The following is a 21,462-nucleotide window of genomic DNA, read 5'->3' as shown; positions in this document are numbered from 1 at the left end:
TCCCATTTTCCTCCTCTTTCTCCTCTTCTTACTCTTCTCCTCCTCCTCCTCCTCCTCCTCCTCCTCCTCCTCCTCCTCCTCCTCCTCCTCCTCCTCCTCCTCCTCCTCCTCCTCCTCCTCCTAACAGTACACTAAGAAACAAAGAAAGTAGCCAAATCTTCCGCCAGATACCACCGACCACCGTTGCTCCGTTTTCTTTTCCGCTACCTTGCCGTTGTGTCTTGTTTATTACGCCATTCCTGCAACTAATATCGCTTCTGAGGGTGGTTTCTTGCCCTGCGCGGCGCCCCCTCTCGTGTGTATTTCTCATTCCCACTGCCCAGCCTCCCATCAGCCGCGAAGAACGAGTGTGGCATCGGCAGGGTGTCTCTCCAGCGTGGATCAAGTACTTTGCTGTATTTTTTCTCCGTCAAGCCACTTTTTTTTCGGATTTCAGAGCCGTTTGCCATTTTTACGTTGATTCTTACATTCCGTGTCTCTTTGTGGTCTTTTCATGGTGCTGGTATGAAATAATTGCGGTTTTTCGAGGATTTTTTATGATTCAATTGATAGTTTAACAATTGAGGGAAAACAACAGCAATGATGAAAGGGTTAATCATCTCTGGGATCTGAAAATTAGTCCTGATTAAAAAAAAAAAGATAAAGCGTTTGAAAATACGAGTCATAGAGCGGCGTTGTGTGTGTGTGTGTGTGTGTGTGTGTGTGTGTGTGTGTGTGTGTGTGTGTGTGTGGCCAGGTGGATGGGTGTGGCTGATAGTGGTTGCCTCCTGAGTAGCCGTGCCTCTCTCCCCTGCGCTGCAATCTAGTGGTGGCTCAGAAGTACGTGACGCAAGTGTGGGACGAGAGCGTTCTTATGGGCAACTCCGCCATTCTTAAGTGCGTCATCCCCTCCTTCGTGGCGGACTTCGTGAGCGTGCAGTCGTGGGAGGACCTGGAGGGGAAGACCTATGTGGCCTCTGATAGCTACGGTAACTCGCATTTAGGAGGAGGAGGAGGAGGAAAGGGATACGGAAAGAGTACAAAATTAATGTTCTTTTTTTCTGTCCTTCCTTTCTTTAACCCAGCTTGGCTCTTATGAACATTCTGAAACACTTCTTCACTGCACGTCACTGCTTTCAGAAGGCTATAGTTGAAGTGCCACGGTTCCTTAAGAGTGTTTCTAGGGTTCTATATCACTAACACGATAAACACTCTTGAGAGCCTGGCGTATCTTCTCTGTGGCCTTGGAAAATAGTGATGAGAGAGAGCCGAGCGTTTTTGAGTATGTAGAGTTTCCTCCCATGCATCTTTTCCGTACTCCTTTCTCTCTCTTCCTCTTCCTCTTAGTAGCGCAGCGGGAGTCTTACGTGCGTGATTCCCTTGCAGGTTCTCAGGTTTCGCCTGGCAGTCATTGACATCACGCAGAGCACACCTCGAGCCGCGGCTGGAATGGATTACTGCAATATCCTTATCTCCCTTGCGTGGCTTCCTACACTCTCTCTCTCTCTCTCTCTCTCTCTCTCTCTCTCTCTCTCTCTCTCTCTCTCTCTATAACCTTTTCTCTTTTTTGTCCATATTTTCCATGGTCTTCTCCTTCGCTTCGTGTTCTCCGCTCTCGTTATCTCATTAGCATTCATTAGTGCTGTAAGACCTCGCTCCCCCAAAGCTGCCCCCTCTCCTCTTTTCGTCCTCCGTTTCCCTTCTGCTCCCCTGCCGTCCCTGCTTCCCTCTGCCGCCTCTGCCGCCTCCACTTTGTGTTGCTAAGTCTGTGTTGTCTCACGCTGATCACACCCACGACGGCGGTTTGTGTTTTTCCGTTAGATTTATGTGGAGGTAAATCGTTCTCTGTATGCTAGTCCTCCTCCTCCTCCTCCTCCTCCTCCTCCTCCTCCTCCTCCTCCTCCTCCTCCTCCTCCTCCTCTGGTTGGATCTCGGTAGCGTCACGATTTTCAGACTAAAAATGATCCTCTTAAGGATCTTCTCTCTCTCTCTCTCTCTCTCTCTCTCTCTCTCTCTCTCTCTCTCTCTCTCTCTCTCTCTCTCTCTCTCTCTCTCTCTCTCTCTCTCTCTCTCTCTCTCTCTCTCTCTCTCTCTCTCTCTCTCTCTCTCTCTCTCTCTCTCTCGTTCGTCCTCTCAACACTGCTTTCTTTTCTTCCTTCCCCTCTCTCACACGCCCTCCACAAGCGAGACTCAAGTACCAAGTCGATAATGTCTCCACACACACACACACACACACACACACACACACACACACACACACACACACACACACACACACACATATTACCACTCCTGTCACAGCGCGGGTCGTGCCATTTTGGGGCTCGTAAAGTGAGGTTTCATTGTAGCTACACGGTATGACAGAGAGGAATGTTTTGTAGACACGGGTTCTTGTTCTTGGTGTGTGTTGCTGCTGGTTCTGTGTGGGTGGGTGGGTGGGTGTGATGGTGTAGGTATGGGCGTGTTGGTGTCATTTGGTGTTTGCTGTTTGGCGTGGGTGTTATGAAGAGGGAGTGTCGTGAGATAGAGAGTGGGTGTGTTGGTGTAGGTATGGCCGTGTTGGTGTTGTTTGGTGTTTACTGTTTGGCGTGGGTGTTATGAAGAGGGAGTGTCGTGAGAGAGAGAGAGAGAGAGAGAGAGAGAGAGAGAGAGAGAGAGGATCCCTTGAAAACAGTGAGAAAAAGAAATATCGCTTTAAAATATTCCGTGGAGGCGTGAGGAGTTTTATAAAGTTTGGCAGTTGTTACCTCGAGGAAAGAAAAGGAATTGAATTTATCTTGTTCATCCTCTTTCCTTTTTTTTCTGAGGAGTTGTACCTTGTAGTGTGTGTGTGTGTGTGTGTGTGTGTGTGTGTGTGTGTGTGTGTGTGTGTGTGTGTGAGTGGAGGAGTTTGAAGTGTTCCAAGAGAGGAGGTGGTGTTGTCGAAGGTGTTTCATTTACTTTGGAGGAGTTTTGTGAGAATGTCAGTTGGTGTTGATATTGGTGGTGGTGATGGTGGTGGTAGTGGTAGTGGTGGTGGTGGTGGTGGTATCCAAGAGTATAATTTTTCATATTCTGAGGAAGCAAGAGACTATAGTGGTGTTAATGGTGTTGATAGTTCTGGTGGTGGTGGTGGATGAAACTCTTTGATTACTATTGTGGTATTGTGTTGAGTGTGGTAGAAAGTATTAGTGGTGTTGATGAAGTGGAAGTTAATTTAGGTGATGTTGTCAGAGTGTATTAATAAATCTGGTGTTGTCAGTCAGTGCAGAGAAGCTGGTTTGGTGTTGTCTAGTGTCGCAAATCAAGTGTGGTGTTGCTATGAGACGTATTTAGCATGTATGGTGTTGCGAGGTGGTATAGAGTGACATTATATGGTACTGTCCATAAATATAATGAGGAGTGGTGTTGTTTGTAGTGGTGTTGTGAAAGTATGTGATGTTTAGAGCTGTAAGAATATGGTGGTCATGTGTGGTGTTTTAAAAGGTGTGTGTGATGTCATTCATAGTGGTGTTGCGGTGTTAAGAGGTGTATGAGTGTGGTGTTGTGGTGTTGAGAGGTGTATAAGTGGTGTTGTATTGTCATTCATAGTAGTGGTGTGGTGTTAAGAGAGGTGTATGGGTGTGGTGTTGTAGTGTTGAGAGGTGTATAAGTGGTGTTGTGGTGTTGTTCGTAGTGGTGGCACAGAAGTACGTGACGCGGGTGATCGACGAGGACGTTCTAGCGGGGAACTCGGCCATCTTCAAGTGTATGATTCCTTCCTTCGTCGCCGACTTCGTCAGTGTACAGGCGTGGGCGGACTCCGAGGGGCGCCAGTACTACTCGGGCCGGCAGTATGGTAAAATCTCTCTCTCTCTCCTTCCTCCACTCTTCAAACTGCTGACGCTTTCTTTCCTTCCTTCCTTCCCTTTCTTCTGCCTTCACGAAATTGCTGACGCGGCTATCATCCCTCCCTTCCTCCTCCTCCTCCTCTTCTTCTTTCTCCTCCTCCTCCCAAAGGCGCAGGAAGGCTTAACGCGACGCCCCTCAGCTCCGTCACCGCCAGCATTTCCTGCAAGCTGTACTCGTAAAAAGCACAAGTTACGTCTCCCGCTTTTTCCTTTATTTACGTGATTGTCCATAATTCCTGGCGATATTTGCGTGTTTCTGGGACCTACTGGGAGTTACTGGGAGACAGGCGGCGCGGTGAAGAAAATAACACTACCCCGGTGAAGGAAGAAAGTGCTAGCGACGGTGTTACGACTCGCGACCTTTCCGTAAGAGAGGCATTAAGGTGTGCAGGTGTAGGTGAGTTGCGGCGCGGAGGTGGTGAGATACAGACGCCGCCAAGCAGGGAGTTAATTTGCTGCAGAAACCCACTAATGGAGAATTCCTCTTGAGGGGCTCAGCGGCTTGTAATTAAGCGTATTGTTTCCCCTCCAGAGGAATGCAATTTCTTTAGAGGGAAGGAAGGCAATTTTATGATCGTTGGTACTTTTCTGGTCTCTCTCTCTCTCTCTCTCTCTCTCTCTCTCTCTCTCTCTCTCTCTCTCTCTCTCTCTCTCTCTGTCTGTCTGTCACCGATAGTCGTCGAAGTAATCGTCGTGGAGCGCCATTACTCTCCCTCATTTCCACACTCGGCGTCATCACCACTCACCTCTCACCGCATCACTCCCTCACTCACCCCGGGGCATCTCGCTGGCGTGTGCATGGTATAGGTGTAGGGCGAGGCATGCTGGTGTGGGGCGTGCAGGCGCTGACGAGATCGCGGCCGGTGTTACAGTGGTGGCTCAGCCGTACGAGACGCGAGTCAGCGACGAGTTTGTCATCCGGGGCAACGCGGCCATCCTCAAGTGCTCCATCCCATCCTTCGTCGCCGACTTCGTCACCGTGCAGGCCTGGATCACCGACGACAGCATGGCCTACTATCCCTCGCGCGACTACGGTACCCCTTCTGCTGCTGCCTTCCTCCTCATCCTCTTCTTCCTTCTCTTCCCTCCTGGCCAAGCACTGGTGTCTCGAGGCACTAAGGCTGGCAGCTCTGAGTGTGTGTGGTACAGTAAGGGAAGGGAAGAATGCACCCGAGGATATGCCCTTTGTTCCCTGCAGGTGAAGGATGCCCAGATGCTGCCCGCCCCCAGGATGTGTGGGCGGCGGCTCACTACCTTATTGTGATAAGCTTGTTGCGTTGCCCTGTGTGTCTGCACCGCCACGTGTGTCACCTTTATGGCTTTGCTGGCGTGTCATGGCCAGACTCAGGGTCACACTTCCCTTGACTCCTGCGGACTGTTTTGCCATTGTGTTTCCTGATTCTCCAGTCTCAAACAAGTCCTGGCCGGTGATGGTGGGGGGGAGGGGGGAGGGGGGCAAGTGTGGCTGGCGGAAGTGGTGTGGCGGGAAGCTGGTGACGTCATTACCGATCCATGCCTCACCTCTCTCCCCTCCCCGGCGGGCCTGCTTGGGGGTGTTCTTACCTGTGTGTTACCATTATCTTGTGCCACTGCTTCACCTTCCCCCCTTGTACTACCATTGTGGGGTGCAGTGCGGGTCGGCGGGGGAGCAGCAGCGACGCAGCACCGAAACGAGAGAGCACCACCCCCGCTGACCCTGCAAGCTCCACACTCGTTACTAATCACTTCCTTGTGGCGGCGAGGAGACACTGGCGCCCTGCGGCAGCCTCGGGTCATCGCTGAATTTAGCCCTGAATAACAAACGGCATCCGTCCACGCCAGTGTCTCCTGCCGCCTCATTATCACCTCACCTGCTGCCCACCTGTCCGGCCTCTGTCTGGCCAGCGGCGGCGTTCTCTTGTCTAACTACTACTTATGTCTGCTCCTAGAATAAGTATGCTGTGCTTTGAGTGGAGGCTGGGTCTATTTATTTAAATGCTGCATGTTGCTAGGAATAAGATAATAGTTTTGTTAATTATTTGGAGATTTTCATATTGAAGAAGTTGAAATGCAGTAAATTGTTTTTAGACTTTATAATGAAGAAAATTGATGTTGCTTGTAGTTGAATTGAATATTTAATAATCACTCACTTTTTGCAAGAAAGTAAATTAACTGAACAAGATTCATGTTTTTATCCAGATCTGGTGACAAAGTAAAGTAAGAGTCAAATATCGTAAAGTGACTTCCATTGATTACTCTTGCTGTTGAATGTGAATGTTATGAGTGTAGATCTAAGGCTGTGGGTGAGTGTGTAGCCATGCTGAGTCATGGACTGGGCCGTTGCTCCACAACACTACCCTCCCTTCCAATTTCCTCAGTACAGTCTGGAGTAGCAACGTGACACCAACAGTCCCCTCGTCAGTAATGTGGTGGCCCTCAGTGACTCAGCTGGGCTAACACTTCCCTCAGAACACACATATGTACATCTTACTTTAAGCTTACGTTGTCTTTTTCTCACCACACATCCAGCTTAACTTTTTGTCACGGTTCAGTGGTGTGCCTCCCTGCCATGCTCGTCTGCCCCAGCCTCCTAAAGCCTCCTGGCCTGCCTACACCAAGACGGATGTGGGCGGAGTATGAAGGACGACGTGGGCGGGGCTGGGAGGCGGTGGGAGGCAGAGTGGGCGGGACCAGCAGGAGGGGGGCGGAGGGAAGGGTTTGCACGCGTCCCGGGGCTCATTAAGACTCACATCTCACAAGGTTCCCTTTTTTGTATTTGTGCTGGAAGGTGGATGTGTGGTGTGTGGGTGTCTATTTGTTTGTGTGTGGCGGGCGCTGCCTCTCCCCTGGACCTGGCGGGGCGTGGCTTAGTGCTGCGGTGGGCGGTGCTTGGCTCACTCTGAATTCTTAAAGGCTGTAATGATTTAATTGCTAATGATTTAAATATTGGTTCCGTGAAAGGTTAAAAATATCATTTAAAGTAAATTTTCAACACCAGTAATCTCAAAACTAATACTGAAATTAATCTTAAAGTCAGACAAGAATCAGTAAATGTTGGCATAACAATTCATCAACTTACAGGAACAGAAAAATGTAGAAGTGAAGCCATCTTTTTTCCATATTATTTACAAACACACATAATTCACATTACTAAAATAGCTTTAAATTAACACAAATTAATTTTACATAAAAATATTAACCTTCAACAAACAAATTCAGAATAAATCTTGAAACAGCCACAACAAACCATCACATGAGAATAGAATACAGGAAGAGAGAGAGAGAGAGAGAGTGAGCCAGCCTGCCCCGTCACACAAGACCCAAGGGCGAGTCAGTACCACAAGTCCCGTCAGAGCTGATATGCAGACCCTCCAGCACACTCATCTCCGTGTCTGGGTCTCCGTATCAGCGTGCTATTGACCACTTTCTAATCTCCGCCTGTGTGTCGCCCCTGTAGATGGCAAATACCTGGTGCTTCCCTCTGGCGAGCTGCACATCCGCTCCGTTAGCTCCGAGGACGGCTTCAAGAGCTACAAATGCCGCACCGTTCACCGCCTCACCCAGGAGACCCGCCTCTCTGCCACTGCTGGACGTCTTGTTATCTCCGGTAGGTCCCGCGAGCCTCTGACGGGGACGCAAAAGGAAGGGTAGGAACAGACAGGATAGGAAATTTTAGGAAAGCGTTTAGATTAGAATGGGTGTCTAGAAACATGGAAGGAATGAATAGGAAGGATTGAAGAAGATAGGGGATAGAAACATGCAAAAAAGTGTTAGGGGAAGGGAAAAGATGAGTTTAAGAATTGGATGTGTTAGAATAGAGGTTGTATGGGTAGAAAGGGCAGAAATAGGATGGGTAGAAGGAATAGGAGAAGAGGATGAAAAGGAGGAAAATAGGAGGTCTATAAAAGGATCACTGAGATAGGAGAGATAAGTAAGAATGGAATAGATCGGAGGGAACAGAAAAAGAAAGAAAGACGAAGAAAAACAAAACAAAAAAAACAGTAGCAGGATAAAAAAAAAAAAAATCCTCGAAGGTCTATAAGAACAGAAGAAACAAACAGAAGAATAAAGAAGGTATGGAATAAAAAGAGAGACAAGACTAAACCTGAGAGAAAGGAAAGAAAGGGAAAAAATGGGATGAACAAGGGATCAGGAAAGACTTAATATGGATGGAGAGAGTTTGGAAGGAGAAGAATGGGGAGGATATGAGGCAGGTTACGGGATATTAGGGAGAAAAATGGGAGGAATATGAAAGAGAGAGGGGATGGGAGAGGCAGCGGAAAGGGAGATGGAAGGAATGTAAGAAGAAACAGTGGAATGACTGATAATGATAAAGTAGATATGTAAAAAGTTAATGAGATAAAGAAAGGCGATAAAGATATAACGAAATGAAAGGAATGAAAGAAAGAAAAGAGTAAGAGATTAGTGGATGTAATTAGTAAGGAATGAGAGTGTAGAGGAGAAGGAAAGAGATAAGAGAAAAAGAGAGAGAGAGAGACAGAATGAGCCAGTTAAAGTCAAGGAAAAGAAAAGAGAGGTGGGTTATGAGAGAGAGAGAGAGAGAGAGAGAGAGAGAGAGAGAGAGAGAGAGAGAGAGAGAGAGAGAGAGGGTAATTAAAAAGAAAGAAAATAATAAATATGAATAAAGAAAAAAGAAACACATACAAAATAGAAGTTGAATTACACACACTTGTTTACTTAGCCATGATGAGTCATGATAAACAAACCGAAACAAACACCATTACATAAAACAAACAGATCGAAAATAAATAAATACGAATAATGAAAAAAAAAAAAAAAACACCAGACACTCAACACACAAAAACTTCTACGTCATGTCACTCCTCTGAGCTTCGTTTTCTGTTCCACCCTGAGCAAGTTTCGTATATAATGCCAAACTCATGAGCAGGTGTCGCCGCGTTCTACTCACCCCTCGTCCTCTCAATCAGGCTTAAGTTCACCCTGAATAAATGAAGAGGGCGGGGCTGGGGAGGGCCTGGGGCGGGGCGAGTAAGTGCTGGCTAATGTATGGAGGGAGGTGTGACGCTGAGGTGCTGGGAGGGTGGCGGGTGGATGGGAAGCGGTTAGGGGAGTGGGTAGGTAGGCATAGCAAGGGAAGGAGGTGTGGGAGGAATAATAAAGGTTAGTGGAGGATAATAGGGGGTTAGTGGGAGGTGAAAAAGAGGAGTTGGGAGATTTGTTGGTGCTGTAGGGACGGGGGGAGAGGGAGGGAGGGGAGGAGAAGAGGTATGGTGTAAAGAGAGAGGAGAGTTAGCGAATACAGGAAGTAGAAAGCTAGGAATGGGAAGGGTAGATTATAACTTAATTTTAGTATTGTTTCTTAATGACAAATATATAATGACCTTGAGTATTTGTACCAAAATAATTAACGTAACGTAAGCAAAGAGAGAGGTCATTCATGCATGCACAGTGAAATATAAAATGAAATATATGAATAGATTTAAGTGAAACCGGCGACAACCTTGGAAAGACTCGAGCGCGGCGGAGGTGCTGAGGTGAACAGAGCCAGTGAGCCAGTGAGGTAAATGTCACCTTCCGCCGCGGCGTGTGTCTGGGGTTGCCGCCGGGTGAACAAGGAGCCTGAATGTTGGGATAGGGTACCCCTGCCGTCTCGCTCAAGCTAAATCACACGTAGTCAAATCAACCAATTGGCTTTACATTGCATATCAAAATCCAATTGTAAATAAGTTAACTTCATCACGGCCTGTTGACTGAGCCGCTGCTGTCACTTGCTGTTGTCAAAAGTTCTTTCTGCCGCCACTGGTCTGATGCCGAGTGTAAGAGCCACACTGTCCTTGCCTTGCCTCTGCCTGTGAGGGTGTAGTAGTGTTGGGCCGCGGGTCGAGGGCTGCGCGGGACACAGCGAGGCGTTCACCGCTCGGACTAACGCGTTGGAGTTTTTAGCACAATCTTGACATAGAGAGTGAGGGAAGGAGGAAGGGAGGTAGGAGGATGGGAAACGGTAGCGTGTAGCTGTAGGTTCTGCTTGACGTACGTACACACGTACGCACATACATACACACACACACACAATCACGTCATAAATACTGATATGTTTTTCTGAGTCACAAGTAGCATTGACGGTCGGTCAGTCCTCGTCTCCCGGACACCTGTGGGCGGCGAAGGTAAGTGTTGCTCTTTGGTTTATCACTGTGGCGCGTCCCTCTTCACGCCCTCCCCTCCCACTCACTGGGCTCTGTGGAGGGGAGGCACAGCTGTCCTTGTTCCATTCCTTGAGTGGACTATCTCCCTGGTAGCCTGAAACTGTGTGTGTGTGTGTGTGTGTGTGTGTGTGTGTGTGTGTGTGTGTGTGTGTGTGTGTGTGTGTGTGTGTGTGTGTGTTTTGGGTACAAAAGTCTTCTTAATTAGGCCTGTGACGCGCCAGGGTGGTATACATAGTTTCCCTCTAGACTAGTGCAAGGTGGTGAGGGAGGGGAGGAGAGGGATGAGGGATGACGTGTGAGGGTGAGGGTGCGCATGTTTCAGGTGCTGCGGGCAGTAGCGCACCGCGGCTTCCTTCCCGTGACCGCTCTCACACCTTCCTCGTGGCGTCGGGGAGCCCCACCACTTTGCCCTGCCAGGCCCAAGCTTACCCTCCGCCCACCTTCAGGTACTGGGAGACTGGGGGGGGGTGTTGCCGGGCCTGCCTTGAGTGCGGGGAGGGACAGGTCAGTGGAGAGGCCACCATCACGTTATGGGATCATGACCACTTAGCTTATGTCTGTCTGAGCAGATGGGAAGACTTCATATAGTTCTGGAGCGGGGCTCAGGGGCACCACATTCCTCAGGTCGGGAATAGCTGGGCGCGCAACAACAGCTAAGTGTTGCTTGCAGAGGCGCTGGCACTCTCGAGGCCGCGGCTGCCCTCCAGAAACAAAGCCCAAAACTTCGAGGTGGAGAGCGGGCTGGCCACCACACTGCTGTGCGAGGCTCAGGCCGCGCCGCCTCCAGCCACCAGGTAGTGCCGGAGTCTCGTTATGGTAGCGCAGCCACTATCTTGTCCTTTGTAGCGCGAGAAATATGGCTGACAAACTGTATTTAATTAATTCACAGCTGCCACTTTGCCACCGCCGGGAAATCGCCTTTTTTACAGTAAACTATGGTTCAAAAGTGTATATTGATAACACTCCCCGATTAATATTGCTTAAAACATACAATACAGAGCCACTCTTACCCATAAATAAAACTGCGGATGATAAAATCGCTCCCAACCTAAAGTGGACTGGCCGAGCGGCGGCGGGGTCGAGGGAGGGAGGTGGAGAGGGAGGACGAGGGGTGGGGCTGGAATGGTGGCGTGGTGTTGATGGGGCGTTGTGGCGACAGAGGCGATTGGTCTGACGGGGCCACGGCTGCCTACCAAGGAGACGGGATCCATGTTGACCCAGAGGGGCGGCTCCTCCTTCGCCCTCTTCTGCCAGGCTCAGGCAAACCCGCCGCCCGCGACAAGGTCAGTCACACCACGCCGCACCTCATCGCCTCTCCCCTTACTCTCCTTCCTCTCCCACCGCTTTTCCCCTTCCCTCTCCCCACACTTCACCTCCACACCTCCTCCATCGCCCACGCAGCAGCCACACTCCTCTCCTAAGTGTTGGCTCGTAAGTTATTGATAAGGAGGAATTACCTTTACCTGGAGGACGTAAAATATCATTAAGTGCACCACAACCTATCGCGGCGTGGAGGCGAGGAGCAGTAGCAGCAGGAGGAGGAGGAGGAAGAGGAGCGGTGTTTAGACTACTAAAGTTGCGAGTTTCCTCCGGCGTGTGCAGGCCGGGAAAATGTACTCGTAGGTTTAGGGCAGAAACAAGCCGTTCTGATCCCGGCACCAGGTCCGGAGCGCAGTGGTGGAGGCGGAGGGGGTGGCGAAGAGGGAGGGGAGGCCGGGAACACGATGGGAGATGTGAAATATGACGTAATTGTCCCCTTTCCTCTTGCCCTTATCTCCTTTCTCCTCTTTCCCCCTCTTTGTATCCCTCTCACTTCATCCCGGCCTTCCACCACTACCTCTTCCTCCTCCTCCTGGCCTTCTCCCTCCACCTCCTCCTTCTCCTCCTGGACTTCCCCCTCCACCTCCTTCTCCTCCTGCCCCTCCCCGCCCCTCAGACCCCGTAGGGAGCAGCCAGCCGCACCTCCCCCGCCGGGAAAAAGGAGACATAGTACAGGAGTCGGCAGGCTCAACCATCTCCCTCTTCTGCCCGGCGCAGGGACACCCGCCCCCGCTCTTTGGGTACGTCCGCCAGGAGTAGCGACCGCACCCTCATTGCTCCTCCTTGGCTCCTCGTTTTCGCCATGCTTTCCTTGCTCGCCCCTCCACGCTCGTCCCTCGTGATCGTCTGGGCGCTGTGTCACTGCTCCATTGATTTTGCACGTTGCTTATGGTGGAGCGGTGGAGGTGGAGGTAGTGGAGGAGGTGGTGGTGGTGGTGGTGGTGGTGGTGGTGGTGGTGGTGGTAGAAAGAGGTGTCGGGTACCCTACAGCAACCCAGCAGGAAGGAGATGAAAGCCGCCTTGTGTGTGTGTGTGTGTATGATATGTTGTTATGGTGGCCGGCAGTAGCGTCTTCATTTTCTTTGTGCATGTATTCTTTTCACACACACACACACACACACACACACACACACACACACACACACACACACACACACACACACACACACACACACACACACACACACACACACACACACACACAGTACTTCTCTTCTTTTCTATTGATTTCTCATGTGTTTTCTTGTCTTGTCATGTCTTTTTCTTCTTCTTCTTCTTCTTCTTCTTCTTCTTCTTCTTCTTCTTCTTCTTCTTCTTCTTCTTCTTCTTCTTCTTCTTCTTCTTCTTCTTCTTCTTCTTCTTCTTCTTTTCTTTTTCTTTATTCTTTTTCTTCTCCTCCTCCTCCTCCTCCTCTTCCTCCTCTTGCTCCTCATTCTCCTCGTTCTCCTCCTCCTCCTCCTCCTCCTCCTCCTCCTCCTCCTCCTCCTCCTCCTCCTCCTCCTCCTCCTCCTCCTCCTCCTCCTCCTCCTCCTCCTCCTCCTCCTCAACCTTTTTGTCGCTCACTCCTCGCACGTCACCCGCACTCCCTCTTTCCTTTAACCCATGTTGTTCCCTCACTTATTTATCTCTCAACCACCGCCCCCGTGCCGCCGCCCCACAGACTCCATAGGCAGCTCGGCGCCGCGTCTTCCCTCTGACGATAAGATCCACACCGTCAGCGTGGACGTCGGGGAGGACTACACCCTTCTTTGCCAGGCGCAGGCCAACCCGGCACCCAGCTTTAGGTATACCGCTGCTACACTCTCATGCTTCTCGTCTTGGTGGTGGTTCTTTCTCTTTATAATCGGCTAGCTGAACGCGAGTAGAGTTTGTGCGGCCGCCTCTTAGTGACACTTCAGGTGTAGCGAGGGTGATGAGTGCAGCACTAACAGCAGGTCAGGTTGTGGGTGTGGTGGAGGCGTCTGGAGCGGGGGGGTGTTGGTGGAAAATTCCGGTGAAGGAACTTGCGGTGTTCGCGCTGCGGAGATCGGGAGTGTTGTCTGCAGACTCACCTGAGTGGTGCGACCAGAAGGTCTATGCCGGGCGGATCCCTTGCGATGAATTAGCTGTATTTTCTCATATGAGAGGAGATTATAGCAGAAAAGTGTTCCCTTTGCTGTTTTTTCCGGCAAGGCGAAAGAGGAATGCTGAGTCAGGAATGCTGAAAGTTTCGCCAGTGCTCATAAAGCTTGGTCCGCGGCGGCAGGTGGCGAGGGACCACGAGATGAGTCGCCGCCGCCGCCACAATAAGATTTGTCGAGTTGCTTTTATGTGGCAGGCTGTGAGCAGCGCCGGGTGGGCCTTGGGGGGCGGGCACATGCCCCTGGCGGCGCCTTCACCCCCTCTCCGGCGCCAAGTGTCTGTTGTGCGGAAGGATGCGGCTGTAGCTTAATCTGATCTGGTTACTGCTTTTGCCTCCACGTCAGAGGGCGGGAATTGTATGATCACCATTAGGGTCTTTGTAGTATTTAGTGAAGTTAGTGCGAGCGTCCAAAAATCTTCTCTTCATGGAGTTCCTTTGTTCACGGCGAGTGTTACCGTAAGCCATCACAACACGTGACACACCACCGTGTGCTCCACCACCACCACCACCACCACCACCACCACCACATCTTGACGGCCACACCCTTTCCCCCCTAGAACCAGTGGGGCTGGCGGCACCCAAGTTTGTGAGCGAGGACGTGGTTCGCTCCATCAGACGATCCGGCTCCAGCTTCGCCATCTTCTGCCAGGCCCAGAGCTCCCCCCCTCCAGCGTACAGGTAGTCTTCAACTTCCGCGGCGATAGGTAGCCCTCCTGGAGCGCCGAGGAAGGCAACCAGTCTCGTTACTCCCGGGTGGGGCGTATGGGCGTGCGGGCGTGGGTGATTTGAGCGTAGTGGTGCAGCCGTTCCTGCCCCTGAGCCACGCCTGCCGCCACTCGCTGGTGACGGCTGACGCACGGAGGCTGCATAAATTACTCATCTACTTAAGATTCATATAATTCAGTTTAGAGTCAAGAATCCCTCATTAGATATTCAAACCTCTACGAGCGGCGGGTCAGAACTGTTCATTGTGGATATATAATATTTGTATGACCGGAATGAGGGTAAGACTGTCGAGATAAGGACGCGCTTATCAGCGCTGCGGCGGCGCCTGTGTGAGTGAGGAGGAGCCAGTACACTGACACACACACTGGACACGTCTCAAGTCAGCGAGGCGAGGACGTGGCAGGGAAAATAACACACACCTCATCCTTACACGTATCAGATCTTTTCTTTCCTCCTCCTCCTCCTCCTCCTCCTCCTCCTCCTCCTCCTCCTGGCCGTCCCACTGTATTACAGCTGCATCAGGTGGTCCAGCATATCGATAAAGCGGGATATTTTATGGGTTCGACATCTGCCGTTGTATATCATGAGGTTGTTGGCCGGCGCGCCTCGTGTAGTGCCTCGTAGTGAAGGCTGTACCCGACCAGACCAGACGCGCGCTCTTTTCTTGCGGGAACAAATCGAAGTTACTGGCGGTGGTGATTTAGAGGTATTGGAGACGATGCTGCAGGGGTGGAGGTGGTGCTGGGCTAGCCTGGTCGGGGTGGAGTTGGTTGGGGAGAGTTGGGTTGATGCTGGAGAATGAGGACTGAGGATTCGTGTTCTTCTGCAGAGCCTGTTGCCTTCTCCGGCCCGAAAGTTCCTAGCCAAGACCTTATCCGCACGTCACACCCGCAGGGCTCCAGCCTCTCGCTCTTCTGTGTCTCTCAAGGCCATCCAGTCCCACAGTTCAGGTAACGCTATAGGAAGGTGTGGCGGCGGCGGACCGTGTGTAATGTGCGTGCCTCAGAGTGGCGTACACCAAACAGGCGCTTCTCGTCTGCATCGTGCACATGGTTAGGTCCGGAGCGCTATTTGATGCCGGTGACAGGTGCGGCGCGCGGCTACGCCGTGCCACCCGCTGCCGCCATGAAAGGCTGTTAACGCCTCGCCTGGAGGCAGGGCGTAGTTGTGTGCCACATAAGGTACCATACAGTGTGGAGTGGAGTTGGTGCTATCCTAGGCAGCGCGGCGGCCCTGACCCGACACTCCGCCTTGTGCGTCCTGTTGCCAAAACAGACTGTGGGATACCATTTCCCTCAAGCCAAGACACGGAAGGTAGAGGGGAACGTTTACATCACCTCATGCTAAACAAACACTTGAGTCTCGCTAACCTTCCCCAGAGGCCGTGGGTCATTCCCGCCCCCGCGTGGCCAGCGTGGACATCGTGCGGGCTATTAAAGAGGCTGGGAGCAGCTTCGGGCTTCTGTGCCCGGCGCAGGGATTTCCCATTCCCCAGTACAGGTAGGTCATCTCCTGCCGTGTGACACTTATTAAATGAAAGACCGCACTGATCTCCTGTTTGTGCAGACCCTTCGACTCGCCTCCTCGTCTCAGCTACACAAAGCAGCTCCTCAGCCCCTCAACCCTCAACCCTCAGCTTTTCAGCCTCTTTCACTTTTTTTTTTTTATGGTATGGCCTATAGCTCCTGTAGGTATACTTGAAGAGTATGGGAAGCGTGTCCAGCTTCCACCCATTAGTGGTGCAAGTAATTTTATTTATAGTGGTACCCATATTAGGCTCATATCACCACCCAAGTACATCTCTGGTGTAAGGCAATTACACCCTGGCCTCACCCTGTCTTTCATATCTCATGTGCGCCACCAGACTCGCTGGTGCCACGCGAGTCTTGTATTGTCCATCAAAAGGAAATATAACCACGTATTGCCTGCATGTGTTTTGTTCCCCGGCTCAATATACATTGGTTGATACCATCGAGACGGTAAGGGTTGGTGTTAGACTGAGGGTGCGTCGAGGTGCAGCCCATTAGGGGAAGGAAGGAGGGACTGACGATCCTCTCTCGTAGCTCTCAGGCCGCACTTTATTCTCATTTGATTTTTGGGCAACAGATCCTGTGGGGTCATCTGGCCCAAAACACCTTTGGATGACCTCACCCGCACTGTGGTGTCCTTGAGGCGCAGCGTCTCCCTTTTCTGTCCAGCACAGGCAAGCCCGCCCCCGCAGACAAGGTAAGGGACTCTCGCGCTGATGGGACACAGTGTCTGCTGTTGCAGGCTGAAATGTTCCGCAGGAATGTGGCCACAGCGCAACAAGACGAGGCTGCTCAGTGACGTGTCTCAGCAAAGTGGAATGGCAACATTTATTTTGCTTGACTTTTTCACTGAGGGAAGATTGTAGCAGCGAGATTGGCGACGTTTGATTAGTGATTGGTGATTGTGATGAACTCTGAGTTTGATTAATTCATGATAGCCCTAAGTTGTGCAGCATATCGGGGTCTTGTCGCTCGTCACGTTAGTTGTTCATTTGAATATGTAACCATCGAGGCGGCGGCGTAGTACTGTATTGAGCGGCATCTACTCACTCCTACGCTACCAGGTTCCTCGCGGCGCTCCGGCTGTCTGAATAAGCCACCATGGCCTCTCCTCTCCTCCCCAGACCCTGTAGGACTTTCTGCGCCTAAGTTGGCAGACTCTGACCTTTCCCGCACACAGGGACGCCAGGTTGACTCCACCTTTCCGCTTTTCTGCCGCGCTCAGGGTCACCCGACTCCCACCTTCAGGTAATTTGTCACTCATCGCCTCATCCACACTTGAGGCTGGTGTGTTAGAGGTGGCTGTGAGCACACCGTGTCGCGGGAGCTTGGTTTTCGTCTACAGCTTTCTGTTGGGAATGTCTTTCCTTCACTGTTGTGGTTTGGCTGTGTTGTGTCCCTCGGCTTTGCTTGATTTAGTTATACTCTTTTTTTTTTTTTTATGTAGTGTAAGGACAGTAAGGTCTCACAGTTAGTATCGCGTCACGTCACTAATTACAGAAATAATTAGCATTTAGGAAGGAACATCTGAGCTCGAGGCTCCACGTGACACGCTAGTTTACGTGTTACTCATTGCCCCGCTCACCCCAGAGCCCCTCGGCCTGTCGAGTCCCAAGTTTCCTTCCGCCGACACCTCCCGCAGCCAGTCCCTCCATGCGGCCACTGCCATCTCACTTTCCTGCCCCGCCCAGGCCCATCCGCCGCCACAGTTCAGGTAACTCCCTCGCTCCTCTGTACAGGTAACGGGCACTTCCAAGGTGAGGCTTTCAGAGTGGTTTGTTCTCTGTCTTGTCTGGATCTGTAGCTGCAATCGTGTCTCAGACTGAGCCAAAATGTGCAAGATTTGCATTGAGTGTTGCGGGCAGGAGTCATTGTTCCTTCATGTCAGAATCTGGAATTGCTTTGCCTTGCTCAGCCCTTTCCTGACCCTCACAGAGCCAGTCGGGTTGTCAACACCTAAATTTCCAAACATCGATGTCTCTCGGACTCAGGTCCGCCGCGTGGGCACTAGCTTCCCTCTGCTGTGTGAGGCACAGGCCCACCCATCTCCCGCCTTCAGGTAAATGCTCCGTCTTGACCAGCATGTGTGTGTGTGTGTGTGTGTGTGTGTGTGTGTGTGTGTGTGTGTGTGTGTGTGTGTGTGTGTGTGTTCTACTGTTCCGCTGCTAACGGCCGTAGCGACCTCACCTGCCGGCGCGGCTTGTATCACAGTTATGTATTATAGGCGATGAATCTGTCCAAGGTGTCAGCTCTCGCTATTTTAGTTTGCCTTGACCACTTTGATACAGGCTTTGTGGTGGAGGATAAACTGTGTCTAATATCCGGTGCGTGAGGCACGGCTGGCGAGGTGTCGTGGTGGCGGGAGGGAAGGTGGCCGGTCAGGCGAGGAGGGAGCAGTGCACGGAGGGGTGCTCACCCTCACCACACATGGCGCTCCTTGAATATAAGGTTCGCACCTCCCTTTTTCACACTCGTCTGCCCCACATTAGTTCCCGTGGGTCACTCTGCCCCAAAACTTCCCAACAACGACGTGTCCAGGACAACCCTGGTGGAGGCAGGCACCGGGTTCTCTGTATTTTGTGACGCCCAGGGACACCCAACTCCTACATTCAGGTATGCACTTTGTTCTGTCAAGGCTTTGGTAAAAAAAATAAATAAAATAAAAAGGATCGCTTGAGCAGCTCATGGACAAGCTAGTGGGGTTGAGTCAGGGCAACGAGCACTGTGTGTAAGCCAAGGGAAAGCAGATAACAATGTCTGAGCGACTCGGGTACACATTTTTGTTGTTCTTTATGCCAAGAGCGACGTGTCACTTGAGGGTGCTGAGGTATTTAGCGGATACGGTGACATTCAGGCTCACGAAAGTGTGTGTGTGTGTGTGTGTGTGTGTGTGTGTGTGTGTGTGTGTGTGTGTGTGTGTGTGTGTGTGTGTGTGTGCGTGCGCGCGCGCGCGCGTGTGTACTGTGTGTGTGTGTGTGTGTGTGTGTGTCTGTCGAGGGGAGTTGCGTGACCTTCACCTTACCTCCTGACCTCGTGACTGTCGCCACCCAGAGCCTGTTGGTCACTCTGCCCCGCGACTGGCTTCTGAGGACTTTACGAGAGGAAAGCTCAAAGCTCAAGGCTCTAGCTTCTCTGTCTTCTGCGAGGCTCAAGGCTTCCCGGTTCCTTCCTTCAGGTAAATGACGTCAGTCCTCACACACTGTCCTTCCCCATTTTGTCACTTACGAGTAGTCACTTGTCACCTTAACTACACACGTTGTATGAAAGGGAAATTCTTAGATTCGTCTCGGTATTACTTCATCTGTTCTGCGTGTTGGTGTGTGAGGCAGGGTGGGGTGGAGGGGGACGGGAGTGGGCTGGGGCGGCAGGGAAGGCAGCGCAGAGGCTCCTTGCGTCCTGGTTGTGGTGTTATTCTGTTACTCAAGTCTGGTGTTGTCCCTCGACCAGAACCGGTGGGTCTGTCAGGCCCAAAGTTCCCTGGAGAGGATGTCTCTCGCACCAAAGTCAAGGCCGCGGGCAGCAGCTTCTCCCTTCAGTGCCAGGCGCAGGCGCATCCCATCCCCTCGTTTAGGTGAGTGGCCCGGCGGACCCCGCACCGTCGTGGGAGGCCCTGAGACCGTCCAGGCTTTAATTGGAAGCGAGAGAGTGATAGGCCGGCATTGTTGACACAAGATTGGCTTCCGAATTCTTGGAAAAATGTTTTTTCACTCGTTACGACACACTGGAAGTTTACAGAATGTCCTTTATATCTATTTTCGTTGTCGTATCGCGTCTGAGGACAGCTTCCGGTGCTTCCACCCTCCTGACTCACCGTTCTCACCAGCGTGGTACACAAAGAACCCGTTATAGGTTTGGTGCAGACAGTGACGGCAGGCATCGCTGGCTCCTCCTCCACCCCTTCCATCCTCCCCACAACACCCACTCGCCGTCCTTCCATTGCATGCACTCACGGCTCTCTCTCACTTGATGGCGGTGGCGGCGACAGACCCGGTGGGCATGTCGACCCCGAAATTCCCGACACGAGATCGAGTGGCGACTGACAAGGCGGAGGGGCAAGCTTCCCATTATTGTGCCCCGCTCAGGCCCACCCCCCGCCCCGCACCAGGTACGCTCGCGGCTTCACCACCCGAAGCCGCCTCATTTTAGCAGACCTCTTTCCTTTGTTTTCCTTCCCCCAGAGTGTCACCGTAATTTTGCTCAGAGGGGTGGAACTGTTTCGTAACACAGTAGCATTGTGTTGCTGCCTGATGGCCTCATCATGGATGTTCTTGGCGGTTCAGCTCGAGTGTTTCTCATCACCGCTTGACACGTGGAGGTTCGTAATTTCTACCACGGCCTCAGGAAAGAAAGTGCGTGATAGATGGCGAAAGGTTCTTGATCAGAGATCGAAAGATAGACAGGGGTATTGTTTCCTATAGCAGCGATTCCTTTCAATTGTTTTGTTCATTATCCTTGCCTTCCTTTAGTTATCTGCCGTATTTACTCTCTCTCCTAAACCCGCTCATCGCCCATCAGAGCCTGTGGGTTTCTCGGCGCCAAAGTTCACGTGGGAGGAGCGAGTCAACACGCTTCTGACGGTTCTCAAGCCAGCGGCCTCGAGCGTCTCCCTCTTCTGCGAGGCCCAGGGTTACCCCGTCCCGGCAGTGCGGTAAGGAGTGCGGGGGCGCCTCGAGTTAGGGCAAAGGAAAGGCGGTGACTGGCGGGATGGCTGGAGGTTTCATGAGTTTAACCACAGCAAGTGATTAGTGAACGAAAATCATGTGCTGAGTGCGAGCCAGAGTTGAGGAGCGTGTGTCTTGCTGTGTGCGGTGGCGGGAGGATTGGGGTGGAGGGGCGGGGGGAGGGAAAGCACACAAAGTGAGTGTGTGTTAGAGTGGTCGGGTCTGGCACAGAACCGATGGGCAGCTCAGGACCTCGCTTACCGTCCACTGACAAGATCCACTCCGAGACTAAGGCTTCCGGGGATGGCCTGGCGCTGCTGTGCCCCGCGCAGGCCAACCCCGCGCCCCAGACCAGGTACGTGACTTCATCACCACAGCAGGTCATCGAATGAAGGTCAAGAGGAACTGGTAAAATGTTCCAAGCCTTGTTCCAGTCACAGCGCGGCTTTTATCTTCCGCAAAGCTGCCCTCAGGTTTGCCGCGCACCCAGAAAACAACGGTAGTAATACTTGTGAATATACCATAAAGGCGTGGCGGAGTCCGGGCGTGCAAGACGTGCTCGCTGGGTTATTGATGCGCGGCCCGTGTTCTGCCGCTACGCCCGCACAAGGGAAGTAATGTTTTATGGACGCATATAAAAAACAACATCTTGGTGGATGCGATGGGCGGCTGACTGGCTTGGGCAATGTTTAAAGACGCTTCCATCAAACTTATATTAAGCTCACCGGGGAGGACAGGAGGAGGAGGAGATGGTGGAGGGAGGGAGGGAGGGAGGGGGTAGGTAGAGAGGAAGGGGGGCACATACTCTTCATGCATGTTGGTCTTGCCGATATTGCATCCTCCATTTTATCGGTGGTGAACATATTTTAGCACTGAAGGCAAGGGAGAAAAGCCACGTAAATACCTGCGGGAGGATGGCGGCCCTTAAACAGCCAGGCGAGGGCGTGAGGGCGGGTGTGGATGGCGGCGAGGAACAGAGGAGGGCACCGTGCGGCTCAGCTGCTGTGATTTATGATTGGAAACTAGCAGAGAGGGCGTGTGTATCCTTATCTCGGGACTGGAAAGACTTTAATGACGATGTGTGTGTGTGTG

General features: G+C 51.8%; 1 protein-coding gene across 50 annotated transcripts in view; it reads left to right on the top strand.

Moving 5' to 3' along the window:
- The window catches only part of LOC123513214 (Down syndrome cell adhesion molecule-like protein Dscam2), a 424,526-nt gene that overhangs the window by 202,754 nt on the left and 200,310 nt on the right, over nucleotides 1–21,462 (top strand). For 42 of the 50 annotated variants that reach the window (XM_045270254.1, XM_045270267.1, XM_045270231.1 and 39 more), the window contains exon 6: nucleotides 7,285–7,434. In XM_045270254.1, coding sequence (XP_045126189.1) covers nucleotides 7,285–7,434 — 150 coding nt within the window. Of the gene's footprint in view, nucleotides 1–806; nucleotides 969–3,634; nucleotides 3,797–7,284; nucleotides 7,435–10,334; nucleotides 10,459–11,171; nucleotides 11,296–15,009; nucleotides 15,131–15,559; nucleotides 15,681–17,299; nucleotides 17,424–19,156; nucleotides 19,281–21,462 lie in introns of all 50 variants that reach the window. The other 8 variants (XM_045270251.1, XM_045270253.1, XM_045270241.1 and 5 more) reach the window with 8 other exon arrangements.

Source organism: Portunus trituberculatus, chromosome 35 (genome assembly GCF_017591435.1).
Source record: "Portunus trituberculatus isolate SZX2019 chromosome 35, ASM1759143v1, whole genome shotgun sequence".
In the NCBI taxonomy this organism is placed as follows: Eukaryota; Metazoa; Arthropoda; class Malacostraca; order Decapoda; family Portunidae; genus Portunus; species Portunus trituberculatus.
The sequence above is the reverse complement of the archived record's forward strand: the minus strand, read 5'-3'. Positions and strand labels throughout refer to the sequence as shown.